We start from the raw sequence: 18,093 nt of genomic DNA, 5'->3' as shown, positions 1-18,093 counted from the left end.
CTAAGAAAGCACGTCCATGGACCGCGTTGGAAATACTGAAGAAAAATTATAGGTAATAAATGCTTAGAAGAACCACCCACGCATGAGATGATAATGCAATCGCAGGGAAAACTTAAAAGGGCGTGTAGTGCCGTTCACGGAGAATCACGTAGAGCCCTGACAGCAATTTTTCTTTGTCGGGGCATGACAAGGATCCAAGCTATTTCTCGCAGACCGAAATTGTTCCTATCAGAAGCGTCTGGACGACTGTGAAGAATATTTCGCTACTGGTCACGCTGTAGACACTCAGTGGGGCAGTGCAATAAACTTCGGCATGCTGTGCGGCAGCGCGCGCACTTAGATGAGGCCCATTTCTTTGCGTCAGACAACACGTAAGGCCTGTAAGCTAACGCGAGGCGCAAGCGGTTTTTCTGATAAATAAACAGAACACGCAGACAGAGTGCTCATGAAAGATGGGTAAGTATATACTCTTCAGGTGCTTCAGGACCGCGGAGTCAATGCCTTATATATGGGCTTACGTTCAATGTTTACTGTTCTTACTATATTTAAGTTCTTGGTATTTCTTGGTATTCACAAAAATAGAGAGTCCTACTTCTCTTTAATTGAAACATTTGTTTGAAAGAAATAATTCTGCTTTTGTTCTTGCGAAAACTTTGAGTAAATTTTACAAGTTTCTTTAGTAATTTGTGCAGTGTTGACGCATAAAGTGATGTGCGGTGGCAGCTTTAACGTATTCAGTAGTTATGCTATTACAATAGTAAACAGTGCGAAGGGGATAGGATTAAACTTGGGCCGTCATCAGGGTATATTCAACTGTCGCACGTGGCAGTCAGATTGTTCCTTGGAATTTTCTTAAAAGGTAATCATATTTGTTTCATGGAGGATGCATGGCGATTGCACTGAGGGGTATGTATGCGTAAATGATTTTCTAGGTGCTCCGACAGTAGAACTCGAATGCTAGGACGCGAAAAATAGAAGCAGACGGACGGAAACACACTAGCAGCTGATTTGGTAAGACGATGTCACGCTATGTATGAAACCATAAGGGACGACAAACGACAGTACACGAAAATAATCAGTACAGGGTAAGCTACGTCGGGTTTTTCCTATGGTTATTTTGTTTAACGTGACGTCATCTAATAACACCATTTCTTCGAAGCACTTTCATCGCTGCGCATCCTTCATTGTCTCTGTTGTCGTCAAGTTGCGTCGTTTCGAAGCACTAGAAAATCTTTGGAGAATGTTCCAACTAGACCGCAATAAGTCGCCGCTGAGGTTCAATTGTCGCGTAGAGCGTTGGCAAAACGAAATAAAAATAATCGGAAGGTTTAAGAGGTTCTTCTGGCTGTGAACTAATTTGCTAAAACAGCAACACGTTCTCACGGCAGAGTTCTCGAGAATAACGTTTGCTTTAGGATGCGCACCATGTCTCGTTTTTACAGCGAAGGTGTTTACCTCTAGCCCTCGCATGCATCTCCGCATGTGTTACAATGGGGGGGGGGGGGGGTACCCTGGGCTGCTTGCCTCTTTATCGGCGGCAGGAATGGAGACGATTGTGCACGTGGCCTGCGCTTCTGTGGTTATGTAGGGAGAGGGAAGGGGGGGAAAGCTGCAGCAATGGCGACGGGTAGAGGGAGAGGGGGAAGAGTGTGGTGACGGCGCTGTGCACGTGGCCTGCGCATTTGTGGTTACGTCACACTACTGCAGGAGCACAAGTTTGAATACACCGGATCGTGGACGTTTCGGTGTTTCTTCGCCCTCTGATAAGTGTTATGATGACAATGAGGAGAAGGCTTGATGATCATGACTTGAGAGTGTCGAAGATGGCATAATTAGGTCGTTCTCGGCGCAACGAAAGAAACAGATGGACACTGCAGACTGTGGTTCGACAAGCTAGCTGTACAAACTTGAGATGAATTTTATCTTTTGTTACTTGTAGCTTACCAGGAAAAGCAAACCGATTGTCACTGTGAACAAATTATGAGACACGTCGGTACTTATGCAATATCAGTACACTGGAAGTTTGCAAAATTAATTAATTACAGTCGAATTTTCCGACCTGTTATTAAATGTCTTTCACCGCCTCCACTTTTAGGTTAAAGCCGAAGGTGTTAAAATAATTGGGGTGAACATTTGGGCTTGTTTCTTTATGTTTCACTGTGAACACCGGTGACTCAACACAGGGAACTCTCAATGTCACGTGAAATCACGTCAGTAGGGCAGTGCAGCTAGTAGTTTCGTTTGTACCTTAAGTGTACAAATACAAAACTAACAGCTGTTTAAAAAAAGCTGTTTGTGAAAGAGGCTGCTGTACAGTAACGTTAGAACAGGAGATATCCGCTCAATACAGCAGTTGGTTGTGTCTCGTTTTATTGTTACATCAGCGCACTACGTCATCGCACCAGTGAGGTGCACCAAAAAGCCCAGAACAACTTGTAACGAGAAGACATTGCAGAATCATTTCAGCTTCAATGAGCACTTAGCCGAAGGTGAGCGTTGGTGGGTAATGTGCGCATTCTTACTTCTCTTGAAGGTATACGTGATCTCTTTAAAAAATGACAGATCTAAATGAACATAAGCGTTTTATTTATATTACTGTATATCATATGTGAGCGATACGACACTCTGGGATTGCATCAACATATGAGGCGAGAAAAAGAGCAGAGAAAAACGATGTTGTGACACTTCGAAACTGTTTAACTAATCTGATAACCTCTACGCAAATGTTGTTACTATAGTGCCTTTTCCTGCCTGCAGAAACTCTTGATGTCCGTCTTTATAGATTCAGGTTCATCAAAACATTTTACCATTGTCTACTGTCGACTGTTGTTCCGTGCTCAATTTGTGCTCATGAGACTTACTGGCTCTGATGCTTTCTCTTAGCTAAATTTATACTTCCTGCGCGCATCGCCACAACGTAAGAGCTCTCAACCATCGCTTTCAAAATATTTGGTCATTGCAATAATCGCATGGAATATACAGCTGCAAATGTTGTTTCACCGACAGTGACATTGCTGCAAAGAAAGCGACAGTTTGGTTCAGCGCTTGGAAACGCTTCAGTCGAAGCGCATGCACACAAATAATCTCTTATCGTTGACGACAAATATTTTTTGTTGTAGGGTGACAGTGGAGGACCTCTGGCTCGCAAGGGAGACGATGGTGCCTGGGTTCTCGAAGGGATCGTCCACAAGGGCGGTTGGCTGTGCAAAACCTTGCGGCACAAGAGGGCTATGCGCTACATGAAGGTGTCCCACTTCGTCAATTGGGTGGACGATTACATGCGAGCTGACGCTGAAGGGCGCGCGGATAGTTTCTGCGACATGGCGCCAAACTTCAAGGCTGACCGGGGAGTCTGGACAGTGGGCGCTGGACGACGTTAGAGACAAGCTTCAGGCATGGAGGAAAGAGCTGATGCATCATAAGGTATAAACTGAGTCGTGGGACTGACAGTTCATCTGTTTTAATAAAGAGATCAGAACACTTTAGTTCACTGGCCTACCCGCGTCATCTTACTATACGACTGTATTTAATGACAAGAATAGAAAACGTGCGCACAAAAAATTCTATTTATAGTTTTGTCACACTATGACGTACGATCAATCCACAGCAGAGTTACTCCACATCTTCGATCGTTTCTTGGCAAGCCGGTCGCCTTCAACTCATGCGCAAGTGCACTCGCGTCTTACCTGTGCTCGCGAGGGCAGTGTTCCATCACTTACCATTACTTATCAGCGTAGACAAGCTGATAAGAAAAAATTGTGCTTCGCTGCTCAGATGACAACACATGACATCATCATCATTGTAATATACTCCTGCTTTGTGCGGCCATCGTTGTTTTCACAAGCATGACATCGAAGAAATGCATGTGACCACGCCGCCATCTTGTAAAGATACGTGAAATATTTGCAGTACAGTTGCGTTGTATGCCACCAGGTGTCCTGACATGTAGTAGTTGCATATCGCAGTTGCATGTTGCATGTAGCTGGACCTGATTACCTCAAGCGGGCTAGGTGACTGTCACCACCCCGTTTCGAAGGGGATGCCCAATGATCACACATGACGTCCGGCCCGTCCAGCTACCCATCCATTCTGCTAAACTGACGATGACCGCTACCGACATTGACGACACGCAAAAATGGTTGTCTTTGTCGTCATACCAAATAGTCAATCCCAGTTTCGCCATTGCCACAGCATGAAGAAAAAGAAAGCTTCTCTATAACCGCCTCTAACGGTATTCGAACTCATGCCAGTGAAGCAATGTGCATGTGGGAGTCGAGCGCGCTAGTGACTGAGCTATTACGGCACTTTTTTTTCTTTATTAGGGATAGAAGAGTTCTCAGAAAAGCAAATCACCTCAGAAATTAAAGACCATTGAAAACGTATTTAAAGGTCAGGCAAGCACGTGCAAGCGTCCAATAGCGACATCCAGCCCGGGTGTGTTTATTGTGATGCGTACACACTGCGAGTGCTTTTACATCAACGCGTTCAAGAAATCTAATCAAGAAATCTAGTTGCCCGATTAGCTGTTTTATCGCTCTGTTCAGCGTAAGCAGCCTATTCCCGAAGAAAACAAGTGAGTGATTCTGTGAGATTCAGCATGAAATACATGATCGTTCTGCCTCGTTTGCCATCGGGAAACAGCGTTCTCAACTCCGTGTTCCTGCAAGCGGACCTGGGCGACAGGCCGTACAGCTATCGCGCAACGACGATGCTGTGTGGCAAGGATCTGCGCTCCCCACGCAGCTCCACACACAAACCGACAGTATTGGTAGCTGCGCATGTGTTTCGAGGCAAGAACGAGCAATACTGCAGTGGACGAGGATTACATAATGTGCACCGCAAAAGGATTGTGCTTGACAAGATCGTGGGGTGGTTACATGCAATCTCTCCCCCCCCCCCCCCCCCCCCCCCCAAACTACCCTATAAGCCCTGCGTTTTTGTCCAGTTCTCTCTAGAGGGTGAACAAAAATATGTGAGATATAACCAGAGAACCAAAGCAAACAAAACAGATGCTGGTCTTCAATGTAGGTAAATTGGGCTGTCGCAGTAAATGAGTCCAGATCCGAAGAAATCGCTGAAGTCTGCGGCCGTTTTTTTTTTCATTACATTATACTGAGCACAACAGATCTGTATGCACTGTTATTGATGCTGTGTTCTAACATAAAAAGAGCGCTTGACACTGTGGCAAACGTAGCTATTCTAATGGCCTTAAACACATATTCATTAAACATATGTGTGTAAAAAAGACAGTAGACTTGCACGCCCTTGCAGAACCACAGCCCGATTTTTAGTAATGCCATTGATTTCTAGCAGTTGTTTTAAGATCAGTCGCTTGTAATTGAATACCACACTTTAAAATGTCGCCACCATATGTATCGCCTATTCAAAACGTTGTCCGCACCTAACGCTTTCAAGCACTACAATTGTTAGCCAATAGGGTGCTTCACTCACACACATTTACCTTCAGCCATGCATATCAGCCATAATGTTTCCTCCGTGTTTCCAAATTTGATCTAGATGGCTGTTACAGTGCTCCCAGGAGAGCAGGCTAAATTACGTGTGTTTCTAAAAACGCAAATATAACGTTCTGGAGCACTTGAGAAACCACTTTACTACAACGGCCGTGTTTACCCCATACTATCAGAACATTGCCTACACATCTTTCTCCCTATATCTACCCAATATGAGCAATGTGACTCGTTTAGTTCGCCAAAGACATCACGGCCGCCTCGTATAACGCAAAGGAACAGAGATGGAAGGAATGTTCATTAATTATTTGCGATGCTTTTATTATAAAGCCAGAAACGTTAAAGGAATTTGTCTCACGTTACGGTTAGCATTCCCCATGTCTCAATCAAACGTTAACTCACTGTGACATACAGTTTACTCAGCACATTTGGACGCATTGCACATAACGGCCGTATAATGCTTTCAGGCATCGGCGTAAGAAGAATGTTGCAAAGGCCTTAATTTCTCAACCCTTTGTACATGTACAGCAGACATGATGACCCCCCCCCCCCCCCCCCCTTTTCCCGCTTATCTACCCAATGTGATCTCAGTGGCAGTGACAGTGCTCGCAGGACAGCGGGCTAAATTCTGCATCGTTCAGGAGACGCACAACACTCGAGCGCTTGGATAGGAAATTTACTGCAGAGGCCATAATTACACATTGTTTAACATCGCCCTCGTTTTATCGAAATTTAAAACAAGCTGCCTAGCTAATTTCGCCGAGGACATGAACATCTGAAGAGCGCAGCTTTCACGCGCATTGTAGACGCCCATGTGTGACGCGATTGCCTGTGCCTCACAAGTGGGTGAGCATTAAGCGAGCGTCCGATCAAGCCGCGATCTCGGTCGCTTTATGCTCTCCCGAAGATGAGGTGCAAGAAGGCACGTCACTCATGGGCGTCTACTAAGTACGTCGGAGTTGCGCTCTTGCCCTGCTCAGTTCCGCTTTTCTGTGTGAGGTCGACCGGAATTCATTGGCCTGTAAAAATTCGCAGCGTCAACTTGTTGGATTTCTGGCAACGGCTATGAGCTACTCGTTTGCCATGCTTAATATCTTCCATTGTAATAAATCGCAGGCTCTTTTGATTAAAAATGGCCATCAGTATAATTTGCAGATTTACTTGTCTATTTATTATAATCGGTCATTTTTTTCAATAAACGACTTCATGGTAAACGTAAAATAAAGGAAATTATTAATAGAATTTATTTGTCTCCATTCCCAAGTTTTGAAAAATAAATTCGAACGTATTTCCTGCAAATTCTGGTATAACGTTCTCGAGTGCTTCAGAGCGCACTTGCGGCGCTACTGTAAATGCAAATCAGACAAGCTCACTGATAGAGGTCAGTGTGGTCAGTGTGGACTTCCCACATGCCACGGTACCTGAGATCATGAGGAAGGCAAACAACGTGCTCCGGCTCTTGCTTCCTGCGTTGTTGGAGTCCTTTTAAAATTACATAGTGCTTGCTGGTACGTCAACACTCAGGGCTCGGCCTCATCTGTGTTATCTATCATAGCCCTTTAGCTTCTCTCAAGGAGAACAATAATATCAGAGCGACTTTGCCACAATGCAAGGAGCTTTGGCCAACATGACAGAACGTCCATCAAGTGCGTGGATGACCTTGACTGACTTTGGAACGTCTCTGCAATATTTTGAATTCACCGCGCACGCAATACAAACTAATAAATGACTTACACTAGCGGCATGCAACGCGCTCTGTAACTGAACAACAGGGCTGTGTTGAAGTGGTTGCTCCCTTAATAGGGCATGACGGGCTACCTGAAAGCCAACCTGGAGGAGGAAACTTCACTGTAGAGAAGGCGGACAGGTCGGCCTGATATAATATGTTGTATTCTGCTACTCCGCAGAAGATAAAATTTGAGGGTACAAGGAAGAACGATCAACGGTAATGATTAGGGCAAACAAAGAAGTATTCGTATGGGCATTAACTCCGCAACACAGTGGCTTGCATTATGTGTCGAGTCATGTCCGATGCCCTAAAGAAGTCCATAACAGCCTTCTTATCTGTTTTTTTTTTTGGCGCTGTGAGATCACATAATGCAATCATAATGGTACTTTCCTAAAATGCTTGCCTTCCGGCCCCTCTGAATGGCCAGCTTGAACTCAGGTGCAAGTGCGCTCGCGTGGTTGCTGTGCTCATGCCAAGAAAGCCGATCAAGCTCCTGTAACTGCGAATGAAGGCTCCTATGGAAGATCATTCTTAAGGCGAAAGCCTTATATGTATGTCTCGTCGTTCAGTCGACCTTCAACGTCCTTGTGCGAAAGCCGTGTCGTCAAAGCGAAATCGTACACGATTGCGAATCGATGTAGTAATTTACTTACGACACCCACTCGGCATCGTGCCTGACCTATATGCAACCGCTCACGCAACAACTGTGATGGTGCGTGGGTCATGGTCGTCATCCTGTTAAATAAGATAGAGCTAATTCAGACACTCAAGCCAACGACCTTCGGTAGGAGTCGAACGCTCAAGCTTATGTGGAAGCTTATCCACAATCTTTGGCGTTAAGCCGAAGTTAACTAAGGCACAATTAATTATTATAGAGTTGATCATGGCGCTCGAACCAACGACCGGTGGTGGGAGTCGCACCCTCAACTTTTAGTGCGAGTCGAACCCATGACCTTTGGTGTTAATTAGGACGATGATAAGTAAGGCACAGTTAATTAAGGTAGCGTCAATTAATGCAATCGAACCCGCGGCCTTTGTTAGGAAAAAAAAACAATAAGACGTTCGAATGAGAACGTCAAGTAGTTTATTGAATCTCTCTTGAGCGCGCAGGCTTTCGGGTTTCTCCTAATTTGGCCTATGCTAAAATGACTGTCATTTTTTTACCTTCTTTTGACGAGAGGCTGCAACCGTTCGGTCTTTATTATCGTGGCGCTCGCAGTATTCACTTCGGGGTAAGACAGGAGGGCAGTACGGATCTTTTTACAATGTCTATCCGAACTGTGACGTTCGCGTTCCGCGTGAACTTGATAGACGTGGTCGGGCATGCGTGCGTCATATTAGTTTAGATCTCGTTTACACTCTCCATTTCCCTTTTAAAATTGAGCACTCTAGTACTGAAGTGTAACACATCTGGAGTGTAGAGCAGCGGATAATTTACATTTGTATTCAATTTAATTCATTTTTATTTTCCACATTAACATGACAAGACCACGACGTCGTGGGGAGTAGACAAAAGGCCTAAAAGACGGGGCTGAAATTTGCTTAATTGCCGATGGCAGAAAGAGCAACGATATGAATCAATAAAACTTTATTGAAAGAGGGTGGTGCGTCGTCCTACTGCGGGGAAAAGTAGTACCTCCCCCAGTGGCCGCAGTGCCAGAAAACGTGACACGAATTCGGCGGTACCTGAACGCCGTAGTGGTGGAATTTGACAGTCGAGCGAGGCACCGTCGGTGGACCATAGGCCTCTTCTTTATCGATATTTCCTGTGGCTCGTTTAGCCCAATAGGAACGTCATTTGTGCTGGATGTGGGTTGAGAGGGCAAAGCCGCCTTGCGCTTTTTGTACGAGGACCTTCGAACCTCTCGGCGTTCCCTTCAGCGGTATTGTGGCTGGAAATTATATGCGCTCACTCCCGGTGTCCCTGCGGGGCTTCATGGCAGCTGTGGAGGTCCTAATTTTTTCACTCTGCGAGTATTGTGGTGGCTAGCGCCTTGTCAGATTGTGAGTGGTGTCGTTGCCTGGGCTGCCCGCGTGTCTACTACCCAATGTACTGGGACTTGGATGTTGCACCCATGGCTCACATTTTAGAGGGCGTCTCAGCATCGTAAGCAACAGTGCCGACTCCCCGTAAATTGGCTAGGGAACGTACGGATTCGAGAGTATCGGTGGATACAGTGATCTTACGCGTTGAGCTGTTTAGTTCTTGAGCACATACGAGACCAGCCAGAATGACAAGCGTCTCGATCACGGCATTAGCAGGCTCGGAACCACAACAGAGATTGATAGTTAAAGCGCTCGCAGTTTTCTCTGTCCGTGGCAGGCAGAGGAGTTTGCAGGGTTCGCCGATTCCACGCGGCGTCCGTGTATACGGTGGCCTCGTGAAGGTCACCAGTTGGGGGGAATTTCCGTGTAGCTGTTTTGCGATGGTACGCGCAACGCTCTATTCTAGCCGTCTATGGAATAGACTTTCACCCACTTATGAGGCTCTCATTTCGCGGTGTGAGCAGGGCTGATATTTCGCGTGGCCTTCCTTGCTGCAAGCGCACAAATAATTTGCCCTTATCAGAGTAGGTGGCTGGCACACACACGCTGCCATCATTTGTTGTTTCTGCTGGTATTGCTGCTACCGCTGCATTTGAAGTTAAACTATTTTGCGTCGTTGCTCTATAAAATCCCGCAATAGCTCGTAAGACGGAAGTGACATGGCATCATCAATAGTCGTTTCTTACGGTGTGGCTTAACTTGATGGAGCTCAGCACTGAGTTGGCAGTTCCAAGGTGCGGCGGTCACTTTTGACGGGTGCAGCCTTTTTGCTAGCATCTTATTGCTGTGTGTCACTTTTATGGGGCACCGAAGATGCAGACTTGCGGGATGTTGACCTATTGTGAGATCTCTGAGGCGCCGGTAGATCCACAATGCACGAGCTGCCTGCTTTGCTCGTCTCCTCTGGCTTTTCTGTGCTTTCTCCTGTAGCTCATGGTCTTTTACTTCCCACGCTGCTTGGTCTTCCAGCGCCAAGAGGCATGTAGTAAGCTTCATTTGCTGCTTTTCCAGCTCCTCCCTATCAGACGTTGTATCTCTGCTAAGATAGCTCACAGTTGCTTGACGAATTCCATGATCATCTCGGTGAGCTGTCTTGATGTTTCCTTTTCGATTTTCCGCGCGCTGCTACGCACATCTCTTCGCTCTTGGCGCGAAGGTGACAAAAGTGTTCCCATCACGTGAGGAGCTTGTTTTGGCCGTATTGTGTAGCTAATTATTCACCTGATTCTTGTCCGACGTATTCGAGTTCGTGGGAACTGTAGAATGGCCGTGATCGGCCACGCGACGAGATTTTTCTAGGCACTTTGGGTCCGTTGCAAGGCGTCCAACTTCACCGCAACTTGTGCAATAAGGTTTCGCGGTTAGGAAGCCTTAGGCATTGTGTTCGGTGGACAGACTTTGCGCAGGCAGGTGAGCGCGTGCCGTGCCTATGACTAGTCCTGGGGATCTAAAGCACGCACCAACGTTTTGTGTACTTACGATGAAACAGGCGTCAACCGGCACCAGTCTTGACAATACAGAGGACGTAAACACACAGTGCACTTTACTTTTGCCCTTAAGGCGTGGCGCTATGATGCTCTAGACATAAATTTCTGACTTTTCTAAGCACTCGTCGTGAGGCAGTGCTTGATTAGCCACCTGTTCTCGTATCTCGGTGGCGTTTATTAAGCCTCTGTATCGCTTTATACAGAGGCTTTGCGCGCAACAAAGGCTGCTTTGAATTTTTCACGCGACACTGCCTTAAACTTCACCGTCCTTCAGTTTTTTACTCCGTTCATGTATTCCTATTTAAGGCAGTGACCTTGGCGAAACTGTGCCGTGACGAAAAATGGCCACGCCGCAATGAAATGTGCGGATTGAGATCACATTCCTAAATGAGGTTCCTGTAATCAAAGTAAATTATTGGCTTTGAAAAGAAAATTTGGCACATTTCTGTCTGGGTGGGAATCGAGCCCGGGCCCCCCTGGGTGCGAGACGAGCACGCTTCCCTGAAGCCACGGCTGCCCCGTGGTTCTGGCTTACTAAAGGTGTGCCTAGGGCGTGCGTGATTGCACACGTCACGTCGCAGCCATCTCGCTTACTAAAGGTGTGACCTAGTACGTGCACTAACATTCTGCACTTTAGGTACTATGTTAAGTGTTCATAAGTGGCGTTCGGGACGTCGCCTTAGTGTCACACGTGTATTTTCCATTGCGGCTCGTTATCTCTTGCAAGAAGTCTAGCCACGATTGTATAACTTAACGCCTTACCAATATGTCTTACAAAGAAGTCTAACCCCGATTGTATGACTTGATGTACTACCAAACGTGCAGCCGGCTTTCTCCTTCTTGTGTTACAAGAGTGTAACACCTGCCGAACTGTTATTTTCTACGGTGCTTTTTGTTTACAAGTATTTGGTGCCTCTTCATTTTTACTGCCTGAATGGGCATTCATGCAGTATTTCGTAACATTTTACTCGGTGCTCGTGTCTATTTTCAAGTATTCAGCAATTATTTGGAAATTATTTTAAAATTTTGTCATCTGTCGAACCATCCGGAGTAGAATTCTAGACATTTGCCTCAATCTCAGTCTCCAATTGAAGCCTTTCTTCCGCCCCTGTTGTTGTTGGGAATGAACAGAAGTTTTAATAACTTCCAATCCGCATAAAATGTGGTCCAGAGAAGAATCCAGGGTTACGAAGGGGCTAAAATATTTATTAACGAAAAACAAAAGAGGCGAGTGACGAAAGGTTCTGCTTTCCACTGCTTCCAAGTGGCGCCAGTAGGGAGAACCTTCTGTGCAGGAGTCCTACGCCTGCCGCCGCCCGCCCGGCCCGTCACACAAGCTGCTGCTGGCCGTACGTGTTTGAGCTTATTTACCAAAAAATAAACAAACTATGCTCCCTACTAAAGCAAGACTTCGCGAACTCTATCGTCCTACCAAGGTAAATACACCTCGTAGCGAAGCTTCCATAGAAGCCCATACGTTCCAAACATGGCGGTTCATCAGCGGTTGATGGGGCATTAGCGCCGTCTGTGTGAGGAGGGAACACTTCCGGCGGAAGAAAAGATAATGTGACGCCATATCTGTTAAAAAGAGATGCTACGTCATTTTGTTCTCAAAGGCACGAAATTTGATGTCGGGGGCCTGCCATTAGAGCTGTATATTAAATGCCCCGCCATTCGACGTGATGGGCGTTTCGAGCTTTCAGTGCGTAAACCGATGCAGGAAAACCTCAGCCACACGGGTGTCGAAACCGCACCCTTGCGCAGAACATACTTTGTTTGGAGGCCGACGAACGCTTTGGGCGTAGAGTGCTCGTCCTTTCGTCGGACTCCAAGCCCGTCGACCAGCGCTGCCCACGAAAACAACTAAAGTGAACAATTATCTGGCGTTCGCAACTCACTACTTTTGACTGAACAGGTTAAGAAACAATGAAACTAGACGCGTCACCAAATTCAGACAAACGTCGACAAGCAAAGCAACACAACATGTGAGGGGGGCGTATTGTAACAGGTGAACTTTACGAGTGCCCCTTTCTGCCCACTTCATGAACTGCATTGCATTGCAAGTGATAGCGGAGGGCGTCGACGCCCGCCGTTATCGATGGGCGCTGAAAAAGGGGATTAATTGATAATCATCAAGTAAAATAGAGTTGTTCTTTTCTCGCCATGCGTACATAAAAGTGATTAGAAATTTTATTTTCGTTGAATGTATCTAACTGTGTATCGCTGAAAAAAAGGCTTTTTTCTTTCGCAATGTTTATTCCCTGCAAACATAGTAACGCTTCAATCGCTGCTCCTATAACAACCCTTGCTGATGTCGGTGACAATTCGTTCTGAACCGCTTTTCACCCGAAGCTTCGCGACCATTTGGACCGACCTTGGTCCTACTCTGTAACAATTTCTTTCATTCGATTCTTTTTTTGCCCTCTGTTATCGGCTAGCATGATCACGCCACCGTTACCGCAGGGATTGGCGACTCAGCAGGACAGCTGATGAGATAGCAATAGATTGCGAGGGGGGAAAAATCCGACCATACACGTATATAAAGGCCACCAGAAAAGTGGGGCTGTATTTTTACCAGTTGTCCTGTTAGTTCTTTTTTTTTGCACTTTATCTCGCACCGGGCACCCGTCGTCACGAATACCGATTGGATCTATAACGCTGCCACTTTTGGGCTATACTACTCATGCGTAATGAAAGTGTCGCACTTAGCTGTTCCTGGCCTGCTATGGCATAATATTTGAATTATTGAAATGCGTTTCTTTTTTAATTTAACTTATTCAGAATGGAATCATGAACCACCTACTACTAATGAAAAAAAAATTGTAGCTGCCGCGGTAGCTGAGTTGGTGGCTAAGGCATTGCGATGCTAAGCTCGAAGCCACTGGCTCGATCCCCGTCGCGGCGGCCGCACTTCACACGGGGCGAATTGCAAAAACGTTTGTGCACGTAGATTTAGATGCACGTCACACAAACCCTGGTGGTAAAAAAGTTTCGAAGCCTCCCACTACGGCTTGCCTTTTTTATCATATCGTTATTTCGGCATAATAAACGCCAGAATATATGTGTGTTTACATTTACTATTTACCTGATTATTATGCGAAAAGTTTTAACGATGAGAGCTTGTAGGTTTCATTGAATGGGGACTCGCGAACTGTAATTTCTGTATTTTTACCTCGGGAAGAAGGACATATTCGAGGACGTACGTATCATTTTCTTCAGGAAACGCACCATTTCATCTTCGCGCCTTTCCGTAACCCTTGGCGTGAATGCGGGTATTGCGTTCGGGATTTTACGTTCCAGAGGGTTCGTTTCTTCTGTATTTTTCCTGCGTAATTGGTATACCGAGAAATTTGCAACATGTGTCGCTGTATTCATTTTTCGTTTAATGCGCTTACATTCTTAGGGAATATTACGGAATTTCTTGGCCATATTAAAAAAATTACTTATGTGGTTTTACGTGCCAAAGCCACCATATGATTATGAGGCACACCGTACTGGGGGACTGCGGATTAATTTCGACCACGTGGAGTTCTTTAACGTGCACCTAAATTTAGGTGCACTGATGTTCTCTGCATCTCGCCCCCATCGAAATGCGGCCACCGTGACCGGGATTCGATCCCGCGACCTCGTGCTCCAGCAGCCAAACACCATATCCACTCAACAACCACGGCGGGTTCCGGGCCATATCTATCTATGCATGTTTGTACCTAACCGTTTGCCCGTCTACCTGGCACACTGTGTAGCCCATGGTCGAATGGTTACAACATCGGGATTGCTGTAGTGAGGGAAGGGGGTTCCAAATCAACCGTCGGACCAATTTGAGTCAATGAGTATCCGAGAGTGTTCACACATGTGCCACTCGCCAACGAACCTCTTTCACGCCGACGTGCGGGGCGGGGTATGTACCGCTACTCAGTGAAACTCATTGACGCCCATTTGGAGCACTCAGTATGCGCCAATCGATTTGTGCTGGTCTTCAATGAACCTCTTTGATGCCAACTTGGGTGAAAATGTATGCCTCGTGGAGATCTGCACGGCACTCACCAAGCAACTGACGGCGCCGAAAATTCCGTGTAGTGTGCCTTGCGCAGCTGTCGCAGTGAAATATTGTTGAAGAATACGACTGAAATATTGACTAGTTAATAAAATAAATAACGAGATTGTGCGCATCGAGCCCCTGGAAATAAAAGAATGAGTGTTTTGTGAATAGGTATTTTCGCAAAAGAAATAATTTTAGCTAAAAATGAACGCAAGATGGCTCCCCGGACTTAAGGCAACCGGACGTACATGTGAAGAAATGAGATCATTTGCATATTCCTGTTGAGGTAACAGGTAGAAGGAAGCTGACGAGGGCTAGCCTAGTTTGTTCGAGCTTAGTTTAGTTTAGGTTGGTCGAGGTTGGACACGCAGTAACACGGCGAAGGCTGCAAATATTCGCATAGGGTGGAGTCGAGTTACTTCATGTCGACAGCACATCCTAATAGGAAAGTTCGAGTTTGCCCATTTGGTTAATAATACATGGAGAATGTACGAAGTTAGAGTTGCCAACAACATTTGAATCCCGTGGGCCCATTGCACGTCTGTGGCGTTGGCCGAGATTTGCTTTTATGTGGTGAAGAATTAAGAGAACTGATAAGTCAACCCTTCGAAACGTATAAATTTTCTTCCACGCAAAAAGAAAACGCCTCAAGTTCAGTGCAATGAACAACATGATGTTCTCCCGTCCGTTTCCAGCTTTGTGAAGCTCTCACAGTTCTGAATGTCCGAACGAATTCGAAGGACGTCGCTGCAGGGAGCATCGTTCATTCTGTAGACTGCATGGGAAGGTTTGCACCGTGAATGCAAAAAGGACAATGGATTTCCCGAGCGCTTTATCTCCGTGTTCAAACCCACTATCTCCGGAATGGCCCGCAAAAGAATAAAATATTTTCTTGCCGCGGTGATTGGCATCCGGTGTGGTGATTTATCGGTTTGTTATCGCTATATGTACACGAGGCAGGAACGATAGCGCGGCGGTGCGCGAGATAGCCACGAGGTGTGCGAGTGCACAGGCTCTTTGGATTTCTGGCCGAAACAAAACGAAATTAAGCATATACATAACGTCACTGCCTAGTCACTGCATAGGGGATGGACACAATCTTGTAGGCATGTTATACGTCACAACATTTCTAATGAAAAGACAGAAATGGTAACAATTTGCTACAATGTTACCTTCAAGTACTTTCCAGCGTAGAAAAAGGTGCGCATAAGCATCGAGGGGCAGGGGACAAAGAAAAACTAGCCTAAAGCAGTGATGAGCTGTTCAAGGTGAGGATTGCGAGGAGTGATGGAAACAGCACCGGGAACCGTGGGTGAAGGTGAGGGGGGGGGGTGACCATATTTGCTCCAATTGGTCGAAATAATTCAATCAGTGGATTGAATCGAGTGCGTTATCCTGACAGCCGCGAATCATTAATCTCGAGGCAGTGAGTTTCTGAAGGACCCGTTGTGCAAACGAGGATTCGTTTGCTTAATGGGCCGCGGGCATGATAAGGCTTCTCCTTACTGTCGGTGGCGCCAGCTGATAGCTGGAACCACTCATTGTATTTCCCGAGCAGGCCACCTCTAGGATTCACGCTCAGGGCTTCGCGAACGAGCAGGCTGCGAGAATAGGCTGCGAGAATAGCACAAACTTCTGACTGTATTTTGCACCGGTGTACACAACAGACGCCACCATCAAGGAGTCCGCACGAACTCCGATAAGTCTTCATAGAGGCGTTGGCGTCGGGTATCGCCAAAGCATGGTTCTGTCATCGGCTCGCGTCGCCGTGGCCCTGGCGCTGGCGTTCTGGTCAGCTGGGTTTGCAGAGTCCAGGTCCGCGCCAACCTTAGAGCAGTGCGGAAGGCCGGCCATCGAACCAGTACTGAATGCCGAGGACAGGATCCTGGGTGGCACTGAAGCAGCTCCCGGAAGCTGGCCCTGGCAGGCTGGCTTCCAGCTGCACCACGGTTTGCCCATCGAGCGCCACTTCTGCGCCGGCGCGCTAATTGACAGACGCCACGTGATCACGGCATCGCACTGTGTTCGGTAAGCCTTTGAAAGACGCATTGAGTACACGCGGCCTTGAGGGAATTCGTTCGACAGGCCATTTATTCCGAGAATTAGGAGATGCGAAAGTGTTCTTGTCTATATGAATTGTCTTCTTGATGCATGGTCTTTAGCGTGTAAAAAATGATGGTGCTGGAATGGGGTTTATTGGAACAGGCGTAGATGTAGATCCTTCGGATATACTGGCACGGAACGGTCGGATAAAACAGTTACGTCGGGCAGCGCTCTGAACCGTAACTTCGGCGTCGTATTTCGTGCAGCAATCACGATGCTGCTGCTGCTGTTGGTCGTGTGATGATGATGATGATGATGATGACCATATCATCTTTGACGCATCGGTCAAGGGGATCGGCCAGAGTGGGAGATTTAAATATGCTAAGGGGATAAATTAAGCAAATGCCTAATTTAAATTTTGGTAAATATATTAAAGCGAGTAAATTCTAAGTCAATTGAGTGGATAATAAATATATAAAAATATACATACTAATGCAAGAGGCAAGGATGTTATGATAAATGGAATAATATGCTTAACAATGAAATCGGTTTCATTCAATAATGAATTTCTCTAAGGCGATGCATACGTCCAAGCAGAGAAACTCCGAAAGACAACAGTTCCGGAGTGTTCAATGGCAGACCGAGTGGTCGCATTGCAATTTTCAATGTTCTTTTTCTTAGGGCGGACAAACGCCGGCAGTCCAGTAAGTAATGGTCGATCGTTTCTAATGCGTTACAGAAATTGCACAAAGGGGAAATTGCCAGACCAGATCGGTGCATGTAGAAATTTAGGCGTGGGACTCGACATCGCAGTCTTGTTGATATCACTTCTGTCTGTCTGGATTTGCGAAAGTTCCTGCTCCAAAGGAATTGTAAGTGGTGCAGTTCGGTGGATGATGCTAGATTTGATTTTGCCGCCATAAGGGTGTATCTTCTAAACCTTACAGACATTATGAAACCCGTCGTTGGAAGATGGGAACACACAGGGTCTGTAATAGAAGCGTTTGCCGGGCTATCTGCCGCTTCATTCATAAATATGCCTTTGTGACCAGGTATCCATACTAATCGCAAACTCTGCAAATGACTTGAAACCAATCAGTGTAAATTTTTTACTATTTGCGATTCGCCGGGAGCAGTAAGTGAGGTGCACAGGGATAACGAGTCTGTTAATATTACCGCGGTTGTTGTGGAAGGCTGTAGCTTACACAAAGCTAGGACAACAGCTAGGAATTCCGCTAGGAATATTGGAGTGTAGTTGGGAAGCCGAACAGAAAAAGACCG

At 46.3% G+C, this 18,093-nt stretch overlaps 1 protein-coding gene across 1 annotated transcript in view; it reads left to right on the top strand.

The window, feature by feature from the left end:
* LOC119444711 (transmembrane protease serine 9) overlaps positions 1-18,093 on the top strand; it is a 52,450-nt gene that overhangs the window by 16,201 nt on the left and 18,156 nt on the right. Inside the window, exons 6-7 of the mRNA XM_049664711.1 lie at positions 3,120-3,377; positions 16,415-16,797. Of these exons, the coding sequence (XP_049520668.1) occupies positions 3,120-3,377; positions 16,415-16,797 (641 nt within the window). The remainder of the gene's footprint in view (positions 1-3,119; positions 3,378-16,414; positions 16,798-18,093) is intronic.

Source organism: Dermacentor silvarum, chromosome 3 (assembly GCF_013339745.2).
Source record: "Dermacentor silvarum isolate Dsil-2018 chromosome 3, BIME_Dsil_1.4, whole genome shotgun sequence".
Taxonomy (NCBI): domain Eukaryota; kingdom Metazoa; phylum Arthropoda; class Arachnida; order Ixodida; family Ixodidae; genus Dermacentor; species Dermacentor silvarum.
This window is presented reverse-complemented; position numbering and strand designations above follow the sequence as displayed.